The following is a 23,975-nucleotide window of genomic DNA, read 5'->3' as shown; positions in this document are numbered from 1 at the left end:
AATGGCCGAGACCCTCAATCACCTATTAGCCGTGTGTTTATCGAGGAAGACCTCAGGATTTTCCACTCTCGGCTTCTAAGGCTGTGTCCCACTGGCCCCGGCCTGCAGGAGCCTGGAGGGCACGGGCAGGGGCAGGCCAGGGCCACCGAGGCCGGGGGAGGTGCCGTCCCGGCAACAGGTGTGAGCCCGTGAGCCCGCACAGCCGAGGAGGGCAGCAGCAAGGCTTCAGGGCCCAGACGCATCCCTCTGCTGGAGCTCAGGCCTGTGGGCCCCTTTTCTGGCCAGGAGCTCGGGGTAAAGGCAGCCCCTCCCCGCCCCCTGAGGGATTGCATAAGCTGCCCGCGTGCGGACAGTGGTTACTGGAAGTCCCGAGGATTTCTTCATCCAGGGCTTGGCCGGGAGCGGCAGCTGCCTCCCCTTCCTGCCTCCCTTGGTGATTAACGTCCTCGGCCACGACCTGCCTGAGGAGCCCGCGGGCCAGCCTGGGTCTGGGCTCCCAGCGGCCGTGGGCGGGGCCCAGGGGAGCCTAGGGCACAGGCCACGGGGCAGATGGAAATCGTGTGGGAAATCCTGTGCATCTGTTCTCAGCCCCTGTGGCATTTTCCGGGCCTGCTCTGCCTGCCTTCGAGAACAGGGACATTCTCGGTGGGGATGCTGTGTCTTTACCCCTTCCTGGCTCAGCTTGGCCCCGACTGCCCCCAGAGACCCTCCTGTGAGCCTAGTCTGGCTGCAGAGGGACAGGGTCGGCCCTCAGCTTGGAGGTGCTTGCCGGGTTGGATTTGGCCTCCCAGCCTCACAAAGCCAGGCCTTGGGATCGGCTGAGGCTCCGCTGCTCACACCAGGGCCTGTGGCTCTCTTCGTGGGTGGCAGGAGCAGCCCCCCAGGGCCTGAGTTATTTGTTATTTGGTGGGCCAGGCAGCCTGAGATGGTCATGTGGACAGCAGGGGGGAATGTGGAGCGGCCCAGCCACCCTGGAAGGGCTGCCGCCATCCTGGAGGTCTGTCCCCGAAGCTCGTCTTCGTTCTGCCCCGGGCACTGCTCCTTGTGGCCAGGAGCCCCACTGCGTGGCACTTGCTGCCTGGGTGGGACCTGTGGTCAGATGTCCAGTCCCAGTGTCCCCAGGAGGGGCTGTCAGGCAAGGGTTGGGGCCTCCTAGGTGCTTGGCGCGTGAGGGCTGAACCCAGGCCGAGAGGCTGCGCAAGCTTGCTCAGGCTGCACTTGAGACAGAGGCCCCCTTCCACCCTAGCACAGCCCCTGGGAAGAGGCTGGGGCCGAGAGGGGTGCCCCGTAACACTGCAATGTTAGGGGGGCCTCAGCTCCCACCCTCCCTCCTGAATGTGCAGCCTGCTGCCCTGACCCTACCCCGCTCTGTGCAGGCCTGGCCTCAGCCCACTCGCCCTTGTCCCTTGTCCCTGGGGGTGTGCCCTCTCCCGTCGGGGCTCACAGGGTGACCTCGGGATGTGCCGCGTCTCTCCCCAGATCATGATGCCGCCACCGAGGAGCAAGAAGCCCAGATAGACGCCCCCGTGGCCTGGGTCGTGGAGCCACCCGATGCTGGCAGTGGGGCCCGCCATGGACGGGGAGTTTCCTCAGCATGAGCCCCCACCAGCGGGCAGCATCCTATACAGCCCACCCCCCCCTGCAGACCCCGCTGTGCGGGTCCAGTGTCCAGGTGAGTGCTGGCCACTCCAGGGTCGGCCTTGGGATGGGATGCTGCCCTTGCGGATGCGGCTGCGGCCTCCCCTTCCAGGGCCTCGAGCGGATGTCCCAGCCCCCAGCTTTGCAGGCCCTTAGGGGGTGCCCAGCTGCCACCAAGTTTCGCGAACATGAGCCACCAGTTGGTTTTGCCAAGGTCATGACTGGCCCTCAGGGAGACGCTCAGGCCTCACTGCTGTCTTCACCTGCAGGACAAGGGCTGGGATCTCCATGACATTTATTTTATTTCAAGGTTTTTTATTTTCAATTTAACAGACTTTACGTCTTTTAAGATTTATTTATTTATTTGGGGGGGAGGGGCAGAGGGAGAGGAAGAGAGAATCTCAGGCAGACTCCCTGCTGAGCATGGGGCTCAATCCCATGACCCTGAGGTCACGACCTGAGCCGAAATCAAGAGTTGGACGCTTAACCGACCAAGCCACCCAGGCACCTCCAAAGTTTATGTCTTTTTTTTTTGTTTTAAGATTTTATTTATTTGATAGTGAGAGACACAGCAAGAGAGGGAACACAAGCAGGGGGAGCGGGGGAGGAAGAAGCAGGCTTCCCGCGGAGCAGGGAGCCCAATGCGGGGCTCGATCCCAAGACCCCGGGATCACGACCTGAACCAAAGGCATACGCCTAATGACTGAGCCACCCAGGCGCCCCCCCAAAGTTTATGTCTTAAGTAGTTTTAGATTTATAGGAAAATGGAACACAAAGTTTTCGCATACCCCCCTTTCCCCATTGTTAACATTTTGCATTTTTTTATTTTTATTTTTTTAAAGATTTTATTTATTTATTTGACAGAGAGAGACAGCGAGAGAGGGAACACAAGCAGGAGGGGTGGGAGAGGGAGAAGCAGGCTTCCTGCAGAGCAGGGAGCCTGGTGCGGGGCTCGATCCCAGGACTCTGGGACCACGACCTGAGCCGAAGGCAGATGCTTAACGACTGAGCCACCAGGCGCCCCAACATTTTGCATTAATGATCATGCTAAGTTGTTACAACTGACGGGCCAGTATTAGGACATTATGAACGACAGGCCGCAGGTGACACCAGGGCTCACTGTCGGTGCCGCACACCCTGTGGGTTTGGACGAATGTCACAGACAGCGATCCACCATCACAGCATGGCACAGAGCAGTTCCTGGCCCTGCCGACCCTCCATGCTCTGCCCAATCACCCTCCCCCACCCCGGCCACCGCAGATCCTCGTTCCACCTCCGCGGTTCTGCGGTTTCCAGAACGTCCTAGACCCGGAACCACACGGTGTGCGGCCTTCTCACCCCGGCTGCTCTCACCCAGGGATGTGCTGCTGAGGTTCCTCCGTGTCTCTGCCTGGCTCGATGGCTCATGTTCAGGGCTGGATAATATTCCCTTGTCTGGGTGGAGCCCGGCGCATTTATCCACTCGCCTACGAAGGGCATCTTGGTTGCTGCTGAGTTTTGACGACTGTGATAAAGTATCCTAAGTAATAAAGCCACATAGGTTCCAGCCCAGCCTGCTCATGGCAGAGTGTACGGAGGGTCCAGAATTCTGCAGCAAGTCAGGCCTGGAGCCTGCCTTTCCTGGGGCAGAGCCGGGGTTCTTCCTGCTGGAGAAGAGCAAACTGTTTCTCAGTAGGGAGACTTGAGCTGCCAGGAGTGGGGAAGGAGGGGTGTCAGGGCCCAGTAGTGGGGGTACACGTGGCTGGGGCTGCCATGGGGCCCTCCTTCAGGGAAGCATCAGCTTCTTCCTTCCCCTCGGTCCTGCTGGCTTGGGGCTGGGAGGAGGCCAGGCAGCAAGAGAGAGCGAGAATCAAGCTTGGGTTTCAGAGGGGCCAGGAAGTGGGGTCAGGCGCCGCTCAGGGTCAAATGCCCAGAACCATCAGGAGGCGTCGCAGGTCCGTAATCGGAGCGTTGGAAAGCAGTTGGGTGTGTGTGGACCCAGAATTCACTCTTTGTCCAGGTGTGCCCGCTGGTAACCCAACGTAATAGGCACGGAATACAAAGTTACGTGAGTTACGCCTGAAGAGTCCATGTCCAAGCCTTGGCTGGTGTCCAGCGCCTCTGGCCAGGGCCCCAGACGCCGCTGTGCGCCTCCTCTCTCTCTCTCTCTCCCCTTCCTGTTGGAGCTGTGTCCACACGTCCTCTGACCCTCCATGTCCCCCCGCCTCCCTCTGAACTTCTGTCCGCGCCATCATGGCCGATGCCTTCCTGTTTCCCGTGTGCCCCCTGGCCCATGGCGCTAGGTGTGTGTGTGTTCCGGGGGCTCGATTTCACCCTGTTCTGTAGTCTCAGGGCATGTGCTTGTCATTCCCAATAATGCTGCAGGATTCCTTCTTGTCAGCATCCCATAATTTGCCTAATTGTTTCCCTATTGTTGGGCTTTTGGGGTGATTCCAGTTTTCTGCCACTATAAATAGCATCGCTGTGTTTCCCCCCTTCACGGATTAGGCCGGGGGTGTCCTTCTGCATCAGAATTCCTGGGTCTGAAGGAGTCCCGGGTAGGGCTGCAGAGGACAGGGCTGTCCCGCAGGGGACGTGCTCCTGCCACGCCCCCTTCAGGGTGGCCCGTGTGGATGACTGGGATGCCAGCACTCCCTGGAGGGCCCGTGGGACCAGACATGCTCAGAAGCTGGCGTGGAGGGGCCCACTGGGGCCGCGATGTGGACCTGAGGTGAGGGAGGCGCCTCTCGGAGCCCGGAGGACTTTGGCCCGGAGCCTCCTCGGCCGTCAGAACTCGGCAGAGCGCTCTCCATGGTGCTCCCTGAGGCTGGGCCACCCCTCCGGGTGTGAGCTGAGCCCGTCCCCGCAGGCCTCCAGCTGCGAGGGCACCCCCGGCCAGGCCAACCGGGTCCAGCCCATGCTGACACTGGATTGTGCACGGCCTGTCTGTGTGGCCAGGACGCCCCATACTGCTCCCCTCCCCTCCATCCTGGCTGGGCTGAACCAGGCTCGGGAGGAGGAGACCTGCCCCCAGGACTCCCACTGTCACTAAGGATGGCCTGATTTAGCAAATAAAAATGCAGGCATTTAATGAAACTTAAGTTTCACATAAACACAAATGATATTTTAGAGGCACCTGGGTGGTTCAGTCGGTTAAACGTTTGTCTGCCTTCGGCTCAGGTCGTGATCCCAGGGTCCTGGGATCGAGCCCCGCTTCAGGCTCCCTGCTCTGCAGGAAGTCTGCTTCTCCCTCCCCCACTCCCCCTGCTTGTGTTCCCTCTCTCGCTGTCTCTCTCTCTGTCAAATAAATAAATGAAATCTTTCTAAAAAAATAAAAAAAAATAGGGCGCCTGGGTGGCTCAGTTGGTTAAGCGACTGCCTTTAGCTCAGGTCATGATCCTGGAGTCCTGGGATCAAGTCCCGCATCCGGCTCCCTGCTCAGCGGGGGGTCTGCTTCTCCCTCTGACTCTCCCCCTCTCATGCTCTCTCTCTCTCAAATAAATAAATCTTTAAAAAAATAAAAAAATAAAAAAACCCACAAATGATATTTTAGTGTGTGTGTCCCATGCAATTCATGCACTAAAAATTGTTTGCTGTATTTTTTTTTTAAGATCTTATTTATTTATTGAGAGAGAGAGTGCGAAGGGCAGAGGGAGAGGGAGAGAGAGAATCTCCAGCAGACGCCCTGCTGAGCATGGAGCCTGACACAGGGCTCGATCCCAGGACCCCGAGATCATGACCTAAGCCGAAATCAAGTCGGCCGCTTAACTCACTGAGCCAGCCAGGCGCCCCTAAAAATTGTTTGCTGTTTATCAGAAATTCCAGTTTCATTAGAAACCCTGTATTTTATCTGGCTGCCCTGTTCTATCTGCTGCCCTAGCAAAAGTGTTATCTTCCTACATCGGCTTATAGGTCCCAGGGCATGTGTCTCCCCAGGAGAAGCCTGCTTCTCTGTCTCCACCTGGAAAATCCCCAGGCAGGCTTGCATTGGCTGGTCGGGGTCAGGCGCCCATCTCTAGATCAATCCCGTCCCAGGGGCCTGCCCTCAAAAGGCAGAGACACACCTCTGTGTATGTGGAAAATCCCGAGGAAGGCTCTGATTGGCCGGGTGGTGGCACCCCTTGGAGTAGGACTGGGGCGGCCTTGATTGGCAGCCTGGCAGAGCCCCGCACTGGGGGAGGAGATGGGGGTGCGGGCGCTGGGTAGACGGAAGCACAGTGACCTCCCACCATCTGGCTTCCCGGGTGAGGTCTGCGGTCCTGGCAGACCCGGGGCTCTGGGCAGAGCAGGAAAGGTGGGGTGAGTGCGACCGCCCCCACAGTGGCCTCGCCAGCCTGGAAGCCCCCTCGAGGCTGGCTCTGCCTGCTGGGTGCCCAGAGTGCCCACGGTGCCAGGCTTATACTAGTGCATGAGCTATCCTGGGAGGGCCTGTGGCCCTGGGAAGCTTACGCTCCTCTCTCGCGTTGGAGTTCTCTCCTTTCCTTTTTAAAGATTTTATTTTTAAGTCATCTGCATACCTGACATGGGGCTTGAAGCTACAACCCTGAGACCAAGAGTCTCAGGCTCCACGGACTGAGCTGGCCGGGCGCCCCTGGGTTCCTCTTCTTGCATGGGGCTGGAGAGGAGAATTGACACCAGACCAGGGCCCTGGGCTGACCTCACCCTGCTCCCCTGGAGTGGGGGCCTTCTGGAGGCTTCCACAGTTACTGCCCATAAGTGACATGCCACCAAGCCTTCATGCCAGGAGGGCCCTGTGTTGCTCTCCCCGCTGTTCTCATATCGTTATTTGGCAGCCTGTGCCAACACTGGGACAGCAGGTGGGACCCCTTCACTGCGCGTCTCTCCCTCTCCTCTCTCCGCTCCGGTGCTCTGGGGCCCGACAGCCCTGCAGGGTCGGGGTGGGGGGCGCGCAGTGATGGGAAGTCAGGGCCGGAGACCCCAGACACAGGGCCAGAGAAGGGCACCTGGTCTCTCCAGCCACCTGGGCTGGTTCCAGCCCTCCGTTGGCGAGTCCTGCGGGGAGGGAGGGGGCTGTGGCTGGGGACGTGCTTCTGGCGGCCTTACGGAGGAGCGGGACTTTGGTGGACCAGCGGGAGGGCTGCTCTTCCCCCTGCCAGAGCCAGCTAGGACGGGTGGGGGCGGTGACTGCGGCCACCAGGCCCCTCCCCAGCGGTGGCCTCCCTGACGTGCTCCCACATGGCCATGGTGTGGGTTAGGGGAAGAGACCCCACTCGGCAGGCCTGTGCATCAGGGTGGGACAAGCCTGTCGTGCGGGGGGCGCGAGTGTCCACCGTCCCACACCCCCAAGCTGGTGCTGTCAAAGCCCAGTGCAGGGCCCCCCAAGCCCCCGCTGACCTCAGGCTCACCCCTCCAGCCCCCGTTGATGTTTCTCAAAGCGGGCTCCCCAGAACCCCTGCCTGTGCTGCACTCTTGGGCCAAGCCGGCTTGGCCTGAGGGAGTTCTGAGCAGGCCAGGCTGTCATCCCCCTGGGAGGGGCTGGTCCGTGGTGCTGGGAGCCCCTCTGAGAAGTCCTCTTGGCCACACGGACCTCCCTTGGGCCTGGACCAGGGGGGGCCCCCGGCCCCCCCTTCTCCTTCCGGGAGGGGGGGGGGGTGGGTCGGGGGGAGCTCCAGGCAGGGTCCCCGGCCCTCCAGCACACCTGGGTCCTGTGTGGAATGCGGGTTCCCAGGTCAGACCCTTGGGTGGGCCAGCAGTCTGGGTTCCCCAGGCCCTCCAGAGATGCTGGGGGCGCTCCTGGTCTGGAGGTGGGTCATGGCCACCCCCCCGTCCCGCCTGCCCGCAGATGGGTGTATGGTGGCACCTGAGCCTCTCGGCAAGCCCGGCCCTGGCCCGAGCCCTTCACATGTACGGATGGGTTCTTCCACCTTCACTGTGGTCCCCTCGGTGGGCTCTCCTGTGCCGATGGGCAGACTGAGGCACGGAGCTGTGCAGTCGCTCCCAGGCCACCCGGCTGGGAGACCACAGGGTGCAGTTTGTACCCCGGCAGTGGCCGCAGAGGCCTCACTCCTCCTCGCTGCCCGCGCCCCGCCCCGCTGTGCGCCCCTGACCCTCTCGCTCTGTTTCAGAACGCCGTGCTGCACTACCCATGGTGGAGTACCTTCTCGCCCACGCCGTACCCAGCCTTCTCCAGTGAAAGCCAGTAAGTCCGTCTGGCCTCCGGGGTCTGAGCCCGCCCGGTGGCCACGGTGCCCTCCAGGGCTCTCAAGGTTCTGCAGTCATTGCAGGAACAAAAGTAGAGCTTGCAGCCCGCAGAGGGCTTCAGCATGCTGCTCAGGGGGTTGTGGGCCGGGCCCTGGCCACAGGGAGGCAGCTGAGACTGACCAGCTGTGGTCCATCTGAGAGAGAGCCCGCCAGGGAAAGGGCAAAGGGCTCTGTGGGTGCCCTCCGGGTGGGGGGTGAGAACTCTGAGGGCACTTTCCTGCAGAGGGCAACAGCAAGCAGGGTTTTGAAGAGTAAGTAGGAGCCTGCTGGGGGGGTGGGGGTGGAGCAGGCCAAGAGCCAGGCCAAGGAACGGCCTGCGGAGGGGGCACGGCAGCGCATGGTGTCTGCAGGGCAGTTGTGGGAGGCGGGCACGCGGGCCTCTCCACTGAGCTGGGTTTCCTGGATGCCGGAGCTCATCCTCAGGTGGCTGGCTCGCACTCCTGTCCTGACGGCCGCCCTCTCCCCGGTCTCCCTGCAGCCAGTTCATGAGCTCCACCTCCTTCATTGCCAGCCAGCCCTGCACGGACACCAGCTACGGACCCTCCACCACCACCCCTAGCTTCCTGCCAAAGACGGGCGACTTTCCTCAGGTAGGGACTTGAGCCACGGTCACCCTTCCATCCCCACGTGGGCCAGGGGGCCCCTGCCTCTCACTGGCAGCCTTGGCCAGGCTCCCAGGGAGCCGTGGCTTGTACCTGGGAAGAGCTGATGTCCCCTTGGCCCCCACCCGGCCCGAGAGCTCCCAGATCGCAGCCTTGCCCGCGCGGGTCTGTCACGGCAGCTTCCCCCTCAGCTTGCGAGCTGGGCAGGAGGCCGCATCCCCGTCAGCTTGCCGCTCCCGCCCCAGGCCCGGGTTGCGGGGCAGCATCTTGGAGTGCCGGGTTCACTCTACCCACACTGTAGCGCCTTCCTCTCCTGGGCACAGGCCCCCGTGCTTGCTCTGTCTGGGCGCTTTAGCATGTCAGCGAGGGTCCGCCGTGTTCCCCGTGCCCCTGGCCAGAGCCATGTTCTGTCGGGTACAAACCCCGTTGTTGGCGTTTATGTCCCCAAACAGCGGCCGTTTGAAGAGTGTAACCCACCCAAACCAAAGAAAGAGATACGTGCGGTTTCATTTTGGGGAGGAATCGGGTGGACCCTCTCCGGCAAGTGTCTGATGGCACGCATCTCACGGCAGGCCCGGAAAACCAGGCACCCCAAAGAGATGGTTTGTGGGAAGGAGCCCGGGTGGGACCTGAGGCTGGGGCCGGCAGCAGCCTAGCAGCGCTGTTTCCCTCAGAAACGTGCAGTCCTTGGCGCCAGTGGTTCCGCCGCGGCTGGGCTACCCCAGCACACAGTCTGGGAACTATCCAGCTTGGACGGCCCCAGGGGCTCGGGGGCTTGTGGGGCCTGCCGGGTGGCGGTCCGGGAGGATGCGGCTCAGACCCACCAGCCAGAATCCGCTGGACCCAGGCAAGGTCAGTTCAGACCGGCTCCCTCCTCAGGGAGCCCGGCCAGTGTCCATGCAGCGCCGGGCAGGGGCCTGGAAACAAGTCTACCAAGAACAGGACCTTCTTTGGAAACAGGGTCTTTGCAGGTCACTTAATTAAAGCTGGGGATGAAGTGATCGTGGAGCAGGATGGCCCTAAACCCAGCGGGTCCTTGTAAGAGACGGAGGACACAGAGGGGAAAGCCCAGGACAGCAGCGGCAGAGAGGGATGCCGGGAGCCGTGAGGGGCAGGAAGGGCCTTCCCCTGCAGCCTGCTGGGGAGCGCAGCCCGAGATGCCTTCACCTGGCATGTCTGCCCTGCAGGACCACGGAGCATGCGTGTCTGTGGTTCAAGCCCTCCCTCTCCATCTTGGACCCTGTGGTGGCCCCCCAGGAAGCGGCTTGGCTGGGCCTGGAGGACATGGGAGCTCAGCGGGCTCAGCTGGCCCCCAGTTCTCCCAGGGGGAGTTGTCAGTGGGAGAGGGATGGGAGGTCCCTCCAGCCTTTCTGGGCGTGCTGGGGTTCCCCCGCCAGCTGCCGACGCACAAGGACACGCTGCTCACTCTGGTTTGGCACCTGCTGTCGCCCGGCCTGGGGAGCACCTGGTCTCCATGACAGGGTGTGTGGCCGATGGTCCACGGCCCGAGAGCCTCCCTGAGCCTGCCGTGCCGGCTCTGAGCTCCGATCGAGTTCCTCTGCACGGGTCCCAGACACAGCTCCATGTCCAGACTCGGCATCTTCTGATGCCGTCTCCCCCTGGGGCGTCACCTGCTCTCCAGGCAAGGAAGCTGAGGCTCGTGGGCGCGGAAGCCCTAGCCCCCGGGGGCCGCCCACCCGTCCCCACTCCCCTGGCTCTCTTTCCTGCATTCGGCTTGTGCTGCCCAGAACCAGCACGGTTCCTTCAACCCACCCTTGGGGCCTCGGCGTCCATGTCTCACTGCGTGTGGGGGCAACTGCCGGTTGTTGCTCCATGGTCGAGCTCGGCCGCGTCCAGCCCACAGACATTTACTGAGCTCCTGCCGAACACGGCAGCGGCCTACTCTGCTGGGGGGCGACTTGGACCCAGATCTTTCTTCTAAAGCAGCGGAACCTTCTTCAAACAAAATCTCACCCCGGTGCTAAGTGTGGGATTAGACAGATGTGAGACCAGAGTTCAGTTCCGGGTGAAGGGTCTTGAGGCCCCGTTAGCCGCCTCCACCTCCCTCGTGACCCCCGGGCCTGCGGGCCACGCCAGGAAGGGGGCCAGACCAAGCTGGGCCTCAGCCGGTGGACCCACCACACACACACCCTCTGCTCCTGATTGACCAAATGACATCACCACCATGACCAGCAAAGTGATAGCCTCGAATACATCCCCGTCCTGGTCCTGGGACCTGGGACGTGTCCCCTCACGTGGCAGAGGGGACCTTGTCAGGGCCCCCGAGGAGGGGGTGACCCTGGGTTCCCAGGGGGCCCGGCGTCCTCACGAGGCCCTCACGAGGGGGAGGCAAAGGGTGGGGTCCCAGAGATGGGCAGACCCCAGGCTGCTGGCGGTGAGGATGGGGGGGGCCGCGGGCCAGGAAGAGGCCAGAGCCGGGTCTCCCGGGGTCCTGGAGGAACGTAGCTCTCCGTTTTGGACTTCTGCTTTCCAGGACCATAAGGTAATAAACATGTGCTGTTTTAAGCTGTGAGGTTTGTGATAGCTTATTATGGTGGCAAGAGGAGACCGATGCACCATGTGAAGCCCCCATGTGGCCCGTGGCACATTCTAGAAATGTTCCCCACTGTGCTATAAATCAGAAGGCACTGGGGCTGGGCTGTAGCCAGGAATGGCCATAAACCTACAGGCCTTAATATACCTCTTGCTGACTAAACCTGTGCCCTGAGTTTCCTGGCAGCCAAAGCAAAAAGACAAAGGAGATGAGTGGTGTGACTCTTTTTGCCTGCAAAAGAAGGCTTCTCTCCAGTTTCCTTTGGGGCACAGAGCAGTTCCTTGGGGTCAGCATCCCTCCCCCATCTCTCCCGGGAGGGCATCTGGACTCGGTTCCCAGGCCTGTGCCTGGTCTTGGCTCCAGCTTCGCTGTCTGAGGGCCTTTTTTCCTCATGTTGTGACTAGGGCTGAGTCACTAAACACTAGGGGGACTGGGTCCCTCCCTCGGTTCCCCCACAGGAGCCAACCCAGACCCGGGACCACTGGCGGCAGGTAGACCATGCCTCTGTATGGGGTCCCCAGGTTTTTTTGTTTTTTGTTTTTTGTTTATGTTTTAATTTTAATTTTATTTTTAACTAAACTCTACGCCCAAAGTGGGGCTTGAACTCACGACCCTGAGATCAAGTCACATGCTCTACTAACGAGCCAGCGGGGCGCCCTGGGGTTCCTGTTTTATAGCTACCCGGGTGGGGCCTACATCCTGTGGGACGCTGCTCTCAGGAATGCAGGTCACGGCTAATCCTCACTCTGAGGCCGCTCTGCCCCCCGGGTGGTCCTGGTGGTCACACCTGGACCCCACTGCAGCGGCCCAGAACCCAGGGACCCAGTTCCAGGGTGCAAGGGCACAGGCACCAAGGGGCTATCTAAAAACTTCAGGCCTGATACTCTTTTCTGTATGTGTGAATTTGTGACGAAATGAGTTTTGCGGTCCTTCAGGTCTATAGGGAGGTTGCAAAAACAGTACCAGCTCTCCTCAAACACTGTCAGTCACTGACCCGGTTTCCTGGCACGTTGTCGTCTGATAGAGCCGTGGTCCATCACCATGATGCAGTCAGTAACCCTGGCACAACATTCGTGGGCAGACCAGAGTGCCCGGGCTGGGGCACGGAGGCCCCTGTAGGGAGCTGCCCCGGAGCACAACACTCACGGGCAGGGCAGAGTGCCCGTGGGCACGGAGGCCCCTGTAGGGAGCTGCCCCCAGAGCAGACTGGCCTGGGGCCCTCGCGCTTCCAAGGGCTTCTGTGTTCCTGGCAGGAGTCCCACAGGTGGGACGCTGCATCCTCATCGGGCGTCCCCTGCATGCCTGCACCCCCCCCCCACCGTGCTGACCTTGAGCCCTGGTTGGGGTGGCAGCGCCGGGTCCCTCCCCCGTCCACGGTCAGGTTGCTGCTACGTTCCCCTCTCCCCCGGGGAGGGATGCGTCGAGGCTGTCCAGGACCCTGGTCCCTTGTGGTGGGGACGGGGATAGATTTCCTCATGCACTGGGGGATGTGGCCTGCAGTGACCATCACCACGTGTCTGTTTAGCAGACATTGCTGTCCCTGCCCCTCTGTTGATCAGCTGGAGGTCTTCCTCAGGGAGAGCCGGCCCTCCCCTTACTCGGTCATTTGTCTGTGACACGATGGGCCAGTCAGGTGCTGCGCTGATCACTACTTCTGCGTAGGCCGCTGGGAGTGCCCATCTCTCTGTACCCCCCTCGTGGCCATCAGGGATGGCCCAGGCTCAGTCCGTGGAGACCCCGCCTCAGCCATCACCCCCCCTGCTTCCCCAGGGAAGGGCCTCTCTGACTGCTTGGCTTGGAGCCCCTCAGGCCCTACGGCTCTCCTTGGTGCCCCAGCACTCGAGGGGCCCCCGTGGGGTCTCCCACCCCCAGGTGTGAGGGCATGGCTTTTCTTTCATTCCTTGCTTTTGATTTAAGATGTGATTTGCATATCACACAATTCAGTGACTTTTAGCAAATTCGGAGGGCTGTGCAACTATCACCTCTGTGTAATCCCAGAACATTCCATCAACCCCAAAAGGAAACCCCGTCCCCATCAGCTGTCACCCCCCAGCCCCCTGCCCCCGAGAGCCCCCTTCCCGTCCGTGGATGAGCCTATTCTGGACGTGTCACCCACGTGGACTCACACCCCGCATGGCCTCCTGTGTCTGGTTCCCTCCCTGAGCGTCGTGGGCTCGGGGTCCATCCCCAGGGCCATGCGTGTGGGCGCCTGGCTCCTGTTCGCGGCCGCAGGACGCTCCCGTGTGTGGGGGACACGCTGTGTGTATCTTCTCTTCAGCTGATGGGCATCTGGGTGGTTCCCACAATGGGATTTTGGTGATTGCGAATCGTGCTGCTGTGAACATCCATCAATAGGCTTTTGTGTGGACCTGTGTTCCAGGTTCGCTGAATCTGATTGGGGGGGATATTTGGGGACATGTTGAGGTCAAGGCTGGGGGTGAAGGACTCAGCATTGCAGACTACCCCTCCCAAGGCCTCGTGCCTCCAGGCCCTCCCCTGCATTCTCCCCACCCTGGTATCTCTGGGGTCCTGGTTGTGGGCGTGGCCACTCTGCCCTCCCTCGCTGCTGCCCGGCACATATGTTCCTGGGAGTGGGTGCTGCCCTGACCCCTCCCCCACAAATCCACCTGGACCCTGAACATCCTGGCCAGACTCTGGGAGAGGGCCCCCTCATGCAGTCAGTGGGGCAGGCATCCGCCCTGAGAGTCCCTCCAGGCATCTCGGGTGGGTCCTGCATCCACCCAGCGAGGACACTTTCCGTCTGCCGGCCTGGGGCTTCTGGGAAGCCAGGATGAGGTCACAGCTCAGAAAAGTGCTTTGCAAACTCTCAGCAGCTCTCCACGGAGGGGCGGGCAGCACCAACTGCTCTGCAAATGGATTGCAGCGGGGATCAGAGGTCCGGGCACACCCCCCCCAGGCCCCCGGTAGTTACTGGCACTGGCAGGCAGAGCGAGCAAGATGTTTCTTCTCTGAGGAAGCCCCCCGGTTCACACTGAGCCGCAGCCGAGAGCCCACCCCCAGCTCCGTGCTCTATGCTGAGCGCCACGGCCAAGGAATGCCCGCTCTGTGGTCTGTCCTGAGGGCCACAGGCCAGTGGGAGCGGGAGCATGAGTGTCTCCAGAGGGTCACTGCACAGAAGCTGGGACACCCAGGAGCCACGGGGCGAGGAAGTCGGGGGGAGCTGGGAAGCCAGGTGCTTGGAGAGTGGCCCCTGCAGAAAGCCCTGGGTCGGGGTCCAGCCCCCCCCAACTGCAACACCACACGGTGCTCAGGATCAGTCGTCCCCACAGCAGTAGGCTAACAGAGCCGTTTCTTAGGGGGCCGTGTGAGCTGGGGCAGCCCCCACAAAGCACCACAAACAGGGTGACGTAGAACCACAGAACATGCCCTCACGGTGCCGGGGCCAGGCGCCCCAGATCCAAGTGTGGCGGGGCCGCGCGCCCTCCGCAGGCTCCAGGGCACGGTCCCTCCTGCCTCTCCCGGCTCCCGAGGCTCCGGGCGTCCCTCGGCGTGCAGCCGCATCGCCCCAGTGCCTGCCTCGGTGGCACGTGGCTGTGTCCCCATGCGTCTGCGCCCAGACTTCCCTCTTCCGAGGACAGCAGTCGCTGCAGCACGGCCTCCCCCCTCCTGTATGGCCTCACCTGACCTGACTGTACCTGCAAAGGTCCTGAATCCAAGAAAGGTCCCATTCACAGGTCCCGGGGGGCAGGACTTGAGCGTGTCTCTTTGGGGTACATAATTCACCCCTCAATGGGAACATCCCAGCAGTGGGGTGTGCCTGAGGGGACCCTGCAGTACCCAGCCACCCTCTGCCCTGTGCCTACCCCCACCTCACCATAAGTGGGTGACCCAAAGACCACCTGCGCACAGGCTTGCTGTGAGGGCCTGCGGGGCGGGGGGGAGGCAAGGAGGGGAAAGCCCAAGAACAGACTGGGGGTTCTTGGGAAACACAGGGCAGCCGGGCCATGCCCACCCCTCTGCACCCTGCCTGGCTACAGGACAGAGGGTCAGCCCTGGGCCACACAGCCCTACAGCTCCGAGGCAGCCAGACGGGGATGGGGCCAGTCATGTCCTTGGTGGCGGCCCTGCTCATGCTTGTGCCTGGGTCCCTAAGTTTGACTCCCACCGGGACCTCTGCCCGGGTCCCACTCAGCCCGTCCACCTCCATCCAGGCACACAGCCAACCCACCGCCTGTGGCCACCAGGGGGGCAGGGCGGCCAGGTGCCCAGCGGGTGCTGGCTTCCCTGTCTCCTCAAGGCCACCCTTGACGCTGAGATTTGGGGGACAGATTGTCAAAGGTCAGGAACTGTGCTGCAAACCTGACAGACTTTATGGCAATTTAATCTAATCGTGAGAACTCGGGTGTGTACTTTGTGCACCTTTCTAGTTTTCTTCCTAGTGATTGTTTTAAACTGAATCAAAATCCACATGTCTTGAAATCCACGCTTTGGGGGCACCTGGCTGGCTCAGTCAGGAGAGCATGTGACTATTGATATCGGGGTCTTGAGTTCGAGCCCCATGTTGGGTGTAGAGACTATTTACAAAACAAGATGAGTGAATAAAAACTGTTATAAAAAATAAAATCCACCTTTTTAAGGTAAATTCACAGGGTTGTGCAACCACCACCTCTATCCAGTTCCAGAACATTCCATCACCTTCAAGGGAAACCCTGTCCCCATCTGCCGTCACCCCACCCCCAGCCCGTGGGCCCCCACGAGCCCCCCTCCCGTCCGTGGATGAGCCTGTTCTGGACGTGTCACCCACGTGGACTCACACCCCGCATGGCCTTCCGTGTCTGGTTCCTTCCCTGAGCGTCGTGGGCTCGGGGTCCGTCCCCGGGGCCACGCGTGAGGGCGCCTGGCTCCTGTCCGCGGCCAAGGGACGCTCCCACGTGTGGGTGGGCCACATCCACCTGCGCACGGACACTGGGGTTGTCGCCACCTTTTGGCTGCCGTGAGCGGGGCCGCTGTGGACGTGCACTTGTGGGTTTGGTGTGACGTGCGTTTTCGTGTCTCGGCCGCGTACCCAGCCGTGGAATTGCAGGGTCGTCCGGTGACTCCGTGTGCAACTTTTCGAGGAACTGCGTGACTGTCCCCGCCGGCGTGGCGGATGGTTCTGAGGTCTCCACGTCCTCGCCGGCACTTGTCATTGGTGTTGGAGTCGGGCCGTCCTGGTGTCTCCAGGCTCTGCTTTGCATTTCCCCGCTGCCCGACGGTGCTGGGCGTCCTCCGGCTCACTGCAGCTGGTGCTTCCCCTTTTCCACGAGTGCCGGGGACAGGCGGGGGGCTGCGCTGCCTGCAGGCCCTGAGGTGCACACGGGACAGGAACGCCACCGCGGCCTTATTGCATTGGACCCTGTGATCCCTCACTGTCCCTGACAAGGCACACGGCCCCGGGGGCCCTACCCAGCCAGAGCCCCGCAGGTGTCCCTGACCCCGAGCACATGCAGGGAGCCTGGCCTAGCCACGCAGCTGTTGTTTCCCATGGGACAGGACACCACGGGGTACTCGTGCAAGGTCTCTGACCTCACAGGGTGCTGGAGGGCTTTGTATTCCCCTGCCGACCAGCCCTGCTGCCCTCTGTGCGGGGCTGAGGTGCAGGGGCAGGCAGGGAGAGGAAAGAAGGGGGGTTTCAGGGACAGCCACACGTCTTGGCAAGGTTCCAGCAGAAGGAGCAGGGAGGGGGCTCAGGTTCCTGCAGGGCGGCACCCCAGCTGGGGCCACAGCATGACAGAGGCCTTGGGGGAGCTCAGAAAGGCCCTGAGACAGGCTCTAGGGCGGTTGGGGGCAGCTGGTGAAGGCCCCCGGTGCACGCCAGGGGGCTGCGTGGAGGGGCTGAGGGGCGGGCTGGGCCTTCCTCTGCCCCCGCAGCACGGGGGGCTTGTGGCTCTCACTCTCTGGGCTCCCCAGGAGCAGCACTGGCAGGTCCCCGCCAGGCCCAGCTGGTCAGAACCCCGGTCTGGGGAAACCGAGGCGAGGGCCGGTGCGCGCCGGCGGGTGGGGGCCCAGCGCCGTGGAGAGGTCTGTGGCTAGATGACGCCCAGTACAGGAATTCTCGCTCTGCCAGTAATCGCCCTGACTTCCCAGGCAGCCATCATTTCCTGAAAGTCAGCCGCCTTAGGGGAAGTAGGCGCTGGCGGTGACTAAACCAACATGCAAATGCAGCCGGGCTGAGAGCGGCCCTCGCGGCCGCGGTCATGAGGGAGCCGCCCGCCGCCGCCGTCCAGGGGACCCGCCGCGGCCGCGCCATGTCCCAGCTGCAGTTCTGGCTGCACTTCGCAGCCCTCAACAAGGTAACCCTCCGCGCCGCTCGCTCCCGCCCGCCCGGCAGCTGGCCCCTGCCGCGGGAGCTCCCAGCCAGCCGGGGCCGCGGGGACCGGGGCGCGCAGCACGGCCCCGGGAGCGCCCCTCACGGCGGCAGCGCCTTCCCCTCTGCGCCCCGCTGCCCCTGCTGGCTGCCTTGAGGGCGGCCGGCCCCCCGCGGCTCAGCGGCCGGGCCCTGACAGTCTCCGGGGTGGCGGGGGCAGAGCTGGAGGAGTGCGGGTGGCCAGGTAGGAATGGCCCCCGTCCTTCCGTCCCTCCTCGGACTCCCCAGGGATCCAGGAAGGCATCCAGCCCCTAGCCAGGGCTAGCAGGACAGAACCTGTCTCCAGAGGGCGTTTCTGGGGTCCGAGCGGTGCTGAGCAGCTGCAGCTCCCCCAAGGGAGACCCAGAGTGTGGGCTGGAGTGAGGGCCATGCTGTCCCGTCCCCCTGGTCTGTGGCTGGAGTCGAGGGCACTGTTTGGCAGCTCTACCAGATCCCGCCAGGTCTTCACCTGGCCCAGGGAACCCCAAAATGCTGAGAGACAGTATCCACAGCAGGCGACCCTGTGACCTCCGTGGTCCCCCGCAACTGTCAGGGTGACCACCCCACTCTCTCCCCACTGAGGGGCTGCAGCTGACGGAGTAGGGTGGGGGCCTGGGGTCTGAGGAGGGGTGTCCATGGAGGGTGATTTTGAGTTTGGGTCATCTTGGAGATCTGCTGGTGGCTGCTGGGCATCAGGTCCTGACCCGGTGGATGGTGAGTAGCCCACCTGGGAGGGGTCAGCTCTCGCCCCATCCTGACACCCACGCCGTATCGGGAGTGGGGCTGGGAGGGACCCCTGGTGACCGCGTGAGGCCCTGCCTCCCTTTGACCCAAGAATCTGGTGGAGGCGGCATCCCCAGCGTGGGTAGGACCCTCCCACTTTTTAAATACCCTTGATTTTGGAGCAGTTCTGTGTGCCGAGTTACTGCGCGGCGCAGAGTCCCCCCGGGCCCCACGCCCAGGCCCTCCGTCCCCCCGTCACATCAGCATGGTGCTTTTGTCAGCGCTGACGAGCAGACGCTGCCACCTCGTTGCTCACCAGAGACCCTCGCTCTGTCCCGGGATCCCATCCCGACACCACGGGATTTCGGCTGTCACTCTGCTTCGGCCCCTCCAGGCTGGTCCCCTGGGTCCCCTGTTCTTGTGTGGATGCCCTGGGCGGTCGGAGGAGAGCTGGCCGGGGGTCCCGCAGGACGTCCCCAGACTGCGTTCGTCCCATCAGGGGTCCCCGCTGCCCACGCGGCTCCTCCCTGCGGACGCTGGCCCTTGTCCTGGCTGGGGCCACACCGTCCGTCCTCGGGGGAAGGGGTCGCTGTGTGCAGCCCCCACGGGGGGGGCCCGAGCACCCACCTTTTGCCAGGTGCCATTCCTCTTCTTCGGCCCTGGTCAGGGCTCCTCCCCACCTTCCTACCCTGCTGCTTGTGAGTGCTTCATCTTCAGGAAGCAGACCCACCCCTCAGGGCCTCTTGGGGCTGCCAGCTTGACGGGCTCAGGGGCTCTTGTCATTCTGACCAGGCTTGCGTGGTGCCCTCTGGGAAGGCCACGCCCAGATGTGGTTCCAGAGGGATTTTAGCAAAGTCAGCTGGCCACCCGTACCCAGACCCCACCCCAGGCAGCCCGCAGGGGTCCATGCTCCATGTTGCCTCGCAGGGACCGAGTGGCCAGCTTCCATGGCCCAGCCTTCCCAGCTCTGACACCAGCTGCCCCAGAATGGTGAGCGGGCCTCATGGTCCGCAGGGCCAGAGCCCCCACTGCCCCCTGAGCGCCTCCCCCGTCCCGTAGATCGCTGCTCTGACCTTTGGAGCTGCTGGGCTCTCACATGAGGGTGCTGGGCATCCCAAGGAGTGTCGAGGTGCGCCTTTCCCCGCCCTGGGGTTGGTGTTTCCCTCCTGCCTCTGTCCCCGTGCTGTGGACCTACAAACCTTCCCAGGCCACTGCCTGCCTGAGCCGGTCCTGCCAGCCAGAATCTGCCTCCTCGCCCGGACTTGCCCAGGCTGTCGGGTCCTGCCAGGGTCTGCTCCCGTGGGTCCAGGCTGGGTGCGGCCTGGGGCCAGGAGCGAGTGGTGCCCCTCTGGCTTCCCTTATGCTGTCAGCCACCAGGGTACTTGCGGGTGGCAGGAAGCATCCAGTCAAGGCACCCAGCCTCACACCAGCTGACTTGGCCAAGGGTGGTCTTTCCTGCACAGACCCTGAGTCCCATCCTGGCTGTGGGACCAACCCCATGCAGTAGAGAGACTCCTGCATCCAGCCACCCTCAGGGAGGCCTGGCCCCATCCCTGCCCACACCTTCCGAGGGGCACTGCACAGCAGGCCCGAACCTGCCTCATCCTGGGGCTGTGTGCGCTCTGGTGTCCTAGCAGACCCTCAGGAAGCTGGGTGGTATCACCTGGGGACCCCCACCACTGTCACCACCACCAAGAGCAGGGATCTGATTCCAGCACGATTAACGGGAGGGGAGCCCTCATGGGTGGAGTGGGGCAGCCCCAGTGCTGGCCAAGACCGGCGGCCTGTTCTCAGTGACCTGGGGGCCGCAGGGATGCTGCCCTCCACCCCCAGAAGCCAGCTTACCTGTGGTCTTGGGGCCTGAGCCAGGTGCCTCAGGGTGGGCTCCAGGCCCATGTGTCTCCTTCTTACCCAGAGTCCGAGACGCCCCCCCCCCGGCCAGCCCTGCCTACTTCACCCTCCCCCAGTGGTTAGTGCGCTGGCATCTCAGCCCAGCTGGCTCCAGCCCTCCGATGGCCCTGGCAGGCTGAGATGTATAAAGGGTGCCAGGGCCTGGGGACTCCTGGAGGGCAGCTCTCCGTTGCTCCTGCAAGTGGCCTCATCCAGCCCCACCAGCCCCCAGCTCTGCTCATGAAATGCCCCCACTGAATGTCCTGAGTCAGCGTGACCGGGCCCTCTGCCGTGGAGGTTGGCCTGGAGGGGCCTCATCTGGGTCTGTGGGGGCTCCCTCCCCATGAGGAGTGGGCTGAGGGCTGTGCCCCTCACCCCCTGATCTGGGCCCGCAGGGGCTCAGGGAATTGGAAGGGGCTGCCCCCTCCCCAGCTTCAGGCACTCAGGGTCCCTGTCTGTGAGGTGGACACCTACTGCCCTCTCCTGGTGGTCGGTGGCATGGACACCACAACTCAGCCTGGCAGTGTGTGGGGGTCTTGGGCTGGGGGCGCACTCCCTGTTGGTCCAGGAGCCCTCAGGGCTGGTCTACGAGTGTCCCCGGTGTCCGGTGCAAGCCGGGTACACACAGGTGCTCAGTGTCTGTGACCCAGGGGTGGGGGGAGGGCAGCATGGGACCATCCCTGGCATTTAAATTCTTTAAATTTACGTTTCTAAACAGTGTGTAACGGCACACTCCCCCCTTCAAGGTGTGGGGCTCTCCATGTCCTGACATCCATGCACTGGGGTCACATGCTCCCAGTGTCACCTAATTCCCAAACATTCTGTCTCCCCAAAGGCAGCCCCATCCCCATCAGCCGTCACTCCCCAGCCCCCAGGCCCCCACGAGCCCCCTTCCCGTCCGTGGATGAGCCTGTTCTGGACGTGTGTGGACTCACACCCCGCGTGGCCTTCTGTGTCTGGCTCCCTCCCTGAGCGTCGTGGGCTCGGGGTCCGTCCCCAGGGCAGCGTGCGTGGGCGCCTGGCTCCTGCTGGTGGCGGGAGTGTCAATCATGTGCCTAGGCCCCCCAGACACACCGGCTGCCTCTCATTCTGCCCGTCTTCCAGGATTCTGTGTACCTCGACGACCTCTCCAACGCCTCCATCTTCTCCTCGTCCGTGGACTCCCTCTCAGACATCGCGGACACGCCTGACTTCCTGCCGGCCGACAGCCTCAGCCAGGTGCCCACCATCTGGGATGTGAGCACTGGCCCCTCCGCCCACGACAAGGTCAGCTCACCCTGAGGCTTCTGCTTGGGCAGCTGTCCCAGGGCCCCAGCCCCAGGCTGGGGGCAGATCCAAGCTGTCTGAACAGGGGGTGGGGGAGGAAGCTCCAGTACTGGGCCCCTCACCACTCCTACTGCCAGAGGTCCTGTCACAGTCAGGCAGCGCTCTCACGGTCTCGGTGGCTCGGTCTCCGCGCCTTGCTCTGCTGGGGAGACGAGCAAAAAGCAGCTTCCAGCACTGGTGCTCGCTCTGGTGATCCTGGGCAATGTCTGGAGGCATTGCGGGGGGAGGGGGTGGGCTGCTCCTGGCTTTGAGTAGGTGGGAGCCCGGGAGCCCAGAGTGCTACGCTGGCCTCTGTGAAGCTCCTCGTGCAGGACCCTGATGGGGCAGTGTGGGTGACATGAGGCCAGACGGGAGGGGTCCCCAGGTGTGCCAGGCCCAGACTGTAGCTCATTCCCAGGACCGGGCAGCAGGCACATCGGTGAGGGAGACGGGGCCGAATGCCAGGCTTGGGGAGCCCCCGCCCCATCCAGGCCCCGTCCAGGGCTCTCTGCCGGAAGAGAAGCCCCTAGCTTTTGGGAGCCAGAACCCTGGTTCGAGGGTCTGAAAGGCGCCTTGGAGACATGCGTCTAAGGGAGAGCAGCCTCTTCCATCCAGAGCTGGGTGCACCCACGGAGCCCTGCCTGGTGGCATATGCTAGTGGACACGATGCCTGCCCAGCCACCTTGAGGTTCCTCGGCACCTTTCGGCCCCTCTGAGGCGGGGTGGAATAGACGGGTCTGGAAGGCCTGGGGCCCAGCGTGGGGCCGGCAGAAGGACAGGAAGTGCCCAGCGCAGCCTGGTGCGGTCCCTGTGTTTTATAGCCATGGTGGGCAGCCCAGGCCCCCTTCCCGTGTCTGGGCTGAAGAGCCTCTGACCAGCCCCCAGCTCCTTGGTGGAGAACGTGAGGCAGAGGCCGCATGAAGTGGACAGCAGGAGGGTGGCTGAAACCCAGCGCCCACAGCCTGCTGCTCGCCAGCCCACCGGGAGCCCTGACTCAGCCTTCCAGGAACCCAGGCCCGAGGCCGTTTGTTTTTGTTAATTAAAAAATAGGAGACAGGGAATTGAGTATGGGTTTCTGGCTCCTGGTGCCTCGCTTTCATCTCATTTTCCTTTTCAAAAAAAACTTTGGCATGTTCTTAACCTTTGGAAACAGTGGGAGTCATGAAAATCAAGTGGGTTATCACACGACCGAATGCCTTGGGGACCCTTGTTATCCCCCACGACAGTAGAGGACACCCGAGCTCCGTGTGTGCTCAGGAATAAGCACCTGGCACTCACAGTCACAGGCCTTGGGATGGTGGGGTCCGAGAGGAGACGGGGTCTAGAAGGGATTTCTTCATTTCTGTTTTGTTTTTCACATTTGGGGTTTCTAGGATGGCCACACTACTTTTGTGACTTTTGTTTTAAGAAGAAGATTTTATTTTAAGATTTTTATTTTGTTTTAATTGGAGTTGTACAGATCTGGTCGGGACCCTGTGTGTCCTTCCTGTGTGTCCTGGGGCAGAGCAGTCACCCCACCCGGTCTCAGTGTGATCACTCCCTGAGGGAGGGTAGGTGGAGGGCCAGGTGTGACATGGTCCTCGAGGGTTTGGGTCTCCTGTCCTGGACCATCTGTGGGCTCTGGATGCCACATGAGTTCTGATGCCAGGTGGGCCTCATGCCCCCATGGCTGATGGACTCCCCCAGGCACTGGCTTTGTCCACCAGGTTCTTGGTCCCCTGGGACCAGACTCAGGTGATCAATCTCCCCAGGGCATAACTATGATCTGGGACGTGGGACATGTCCTTACTACATTTATCTGCGTGATGGGGGTTGTAGCTTGTTGCTCAAAAGAGTCAGTCGCCGGGCAGCAGGAAGGAGGCAGGCAGCTGGCCGTGGGCTGGGGGGGCATGAGGATAGTGTGAGAACCCCATTGGAGGCCAGGCTAGGGGGGCCCACGGGGGCGCTTCCTCCCCACATCTTGCCTGCAGGCTCATGTCCACTCTCCCCTCTAGCTGCTCCTGCCCAGTGGGCCATGGACAGGCCTTGAGGACCCCGTGTCCTCCCTTTCCAGCACCCCACTTCTTGTCAGCTACCAGGTAAGCTGGACCCCCTCCTCAGTCCTGCCTGCCTCTTGTAGGGACTAGGACACTCAGAGGCACCTGTTTATAGAAGCAGGGTCTGCCCGTTTTATAGATGGGGAAGCAGGCCCTGGGGAGGCACTGCACTGGGGGTCAGGTGGGCCACTCCCCACTCCTGTTCACTGGGCTGGCTGGCCCTTGGGGGAAGGCTGGCCGTGCGGGGCAGGACAGGGCCATCCAGCCCTGACTACACTCCGGCACTGACCTTCAGTCTCAGAGTCAGCCTGAGGAGGAAGATGAGGCAGAGGAGGATGAGGGGGAGGAGCTGGGCCACACAGAGACCTACGCTGACTACGTGCCGTCCAAATGTGAGTGCCCTGCGCGAGCCCCTAGCAAGCCGCTGCCAGGCCTGCACAGCGCCAGCGGGCTCCAGCCATAGCCGGGCGGGGGTGGGGCTTGCTGGCTGGGTCCCGGGATTCCGGAGCGGCAAAGCTGGCTTGGCAGCTGTGGGCTGGCCCTGGGGGCAGTTCTGTAATCCCCACTTGGCACAGAACCGGAGATGCCACAGAGGGTACCACGGAAAGTAAGCCCACCCTCTTCCCTGAGCAGGATTTTATGGATCTGCCCCCCATTCCTTTGTGCAAAGCACTGATGGG

The 23,975-nt window shown here is 62.5% G+C and overlaps 1 protein-coding gene across 2 annotated transcripts in view; it reads left to right on the top strand.

Annotated features, from left to right (window-relative positions):
- Nucleotides 1–23,975, top strand: part of SBNO2 (strawberry notch homolog 2) — a 48,045-nt gene that overhangs the window by 10,255 nt on the left and 13,815 nt on the right. Inside the window, exons 2-7 of one of the 2 annotated variants that reach the window (XM_032394749.1) lie at nucleotides 1,480–1,672; nucleotides 7,704–7,777; nucleotides 8,318–8,429; nucleotides 21,059–21,220; nucleotides 23,254–23,337; nucleotides 23,591–23,687. In XM_032394749.1, the coding sequence (XP_032250640.1) occupies nucleotides 1,595–1,672; nucleotides 7,704–7,777; nucleotides 8,318–8,429; nucleotides 21,059–21,220; nucleotides 23,254–23,337; nucleotides 23,591–23,687 (607 nt within the window). In that variant the 5' untranslated portion in view covers nucleotides 1,480–1,594. Of the gene's footprint in view, nucleotides 1–1,479; nucleotides 1,673–7,703; nucleotides 7,778–8,317; nucleotides 8,430–17,079; nucleotides 17,289–21,058; nucleotides 21,221–23,253; nucleotides 23,338–23,590; nucleotides 23,688–23,975 lie in introns of those variants that run through there. The other variant, XM_032394750.1, reaches the window with a different exon arrangement.

Source organism: Phoca vitulina, unplaced genomic scaffold (assembly GCF_004348235.1).
Source record: "Phoca vitulina isolate PV1807 unplaced genomic scaffold, GSC_HSeal_1.0 scaffold81, whole genome shotgun sequence".
Taxonomy (NCBI): Eukaryota; Metazoa; Chordata; class Mammalia; order Carnivora; family Phocidae; genus Phoca; species Phoca vitulina.
Note: the sequence above shows the minus strand (reverse complement) of the source record. Positions and strands in the feature narration are given on the sequence as shown.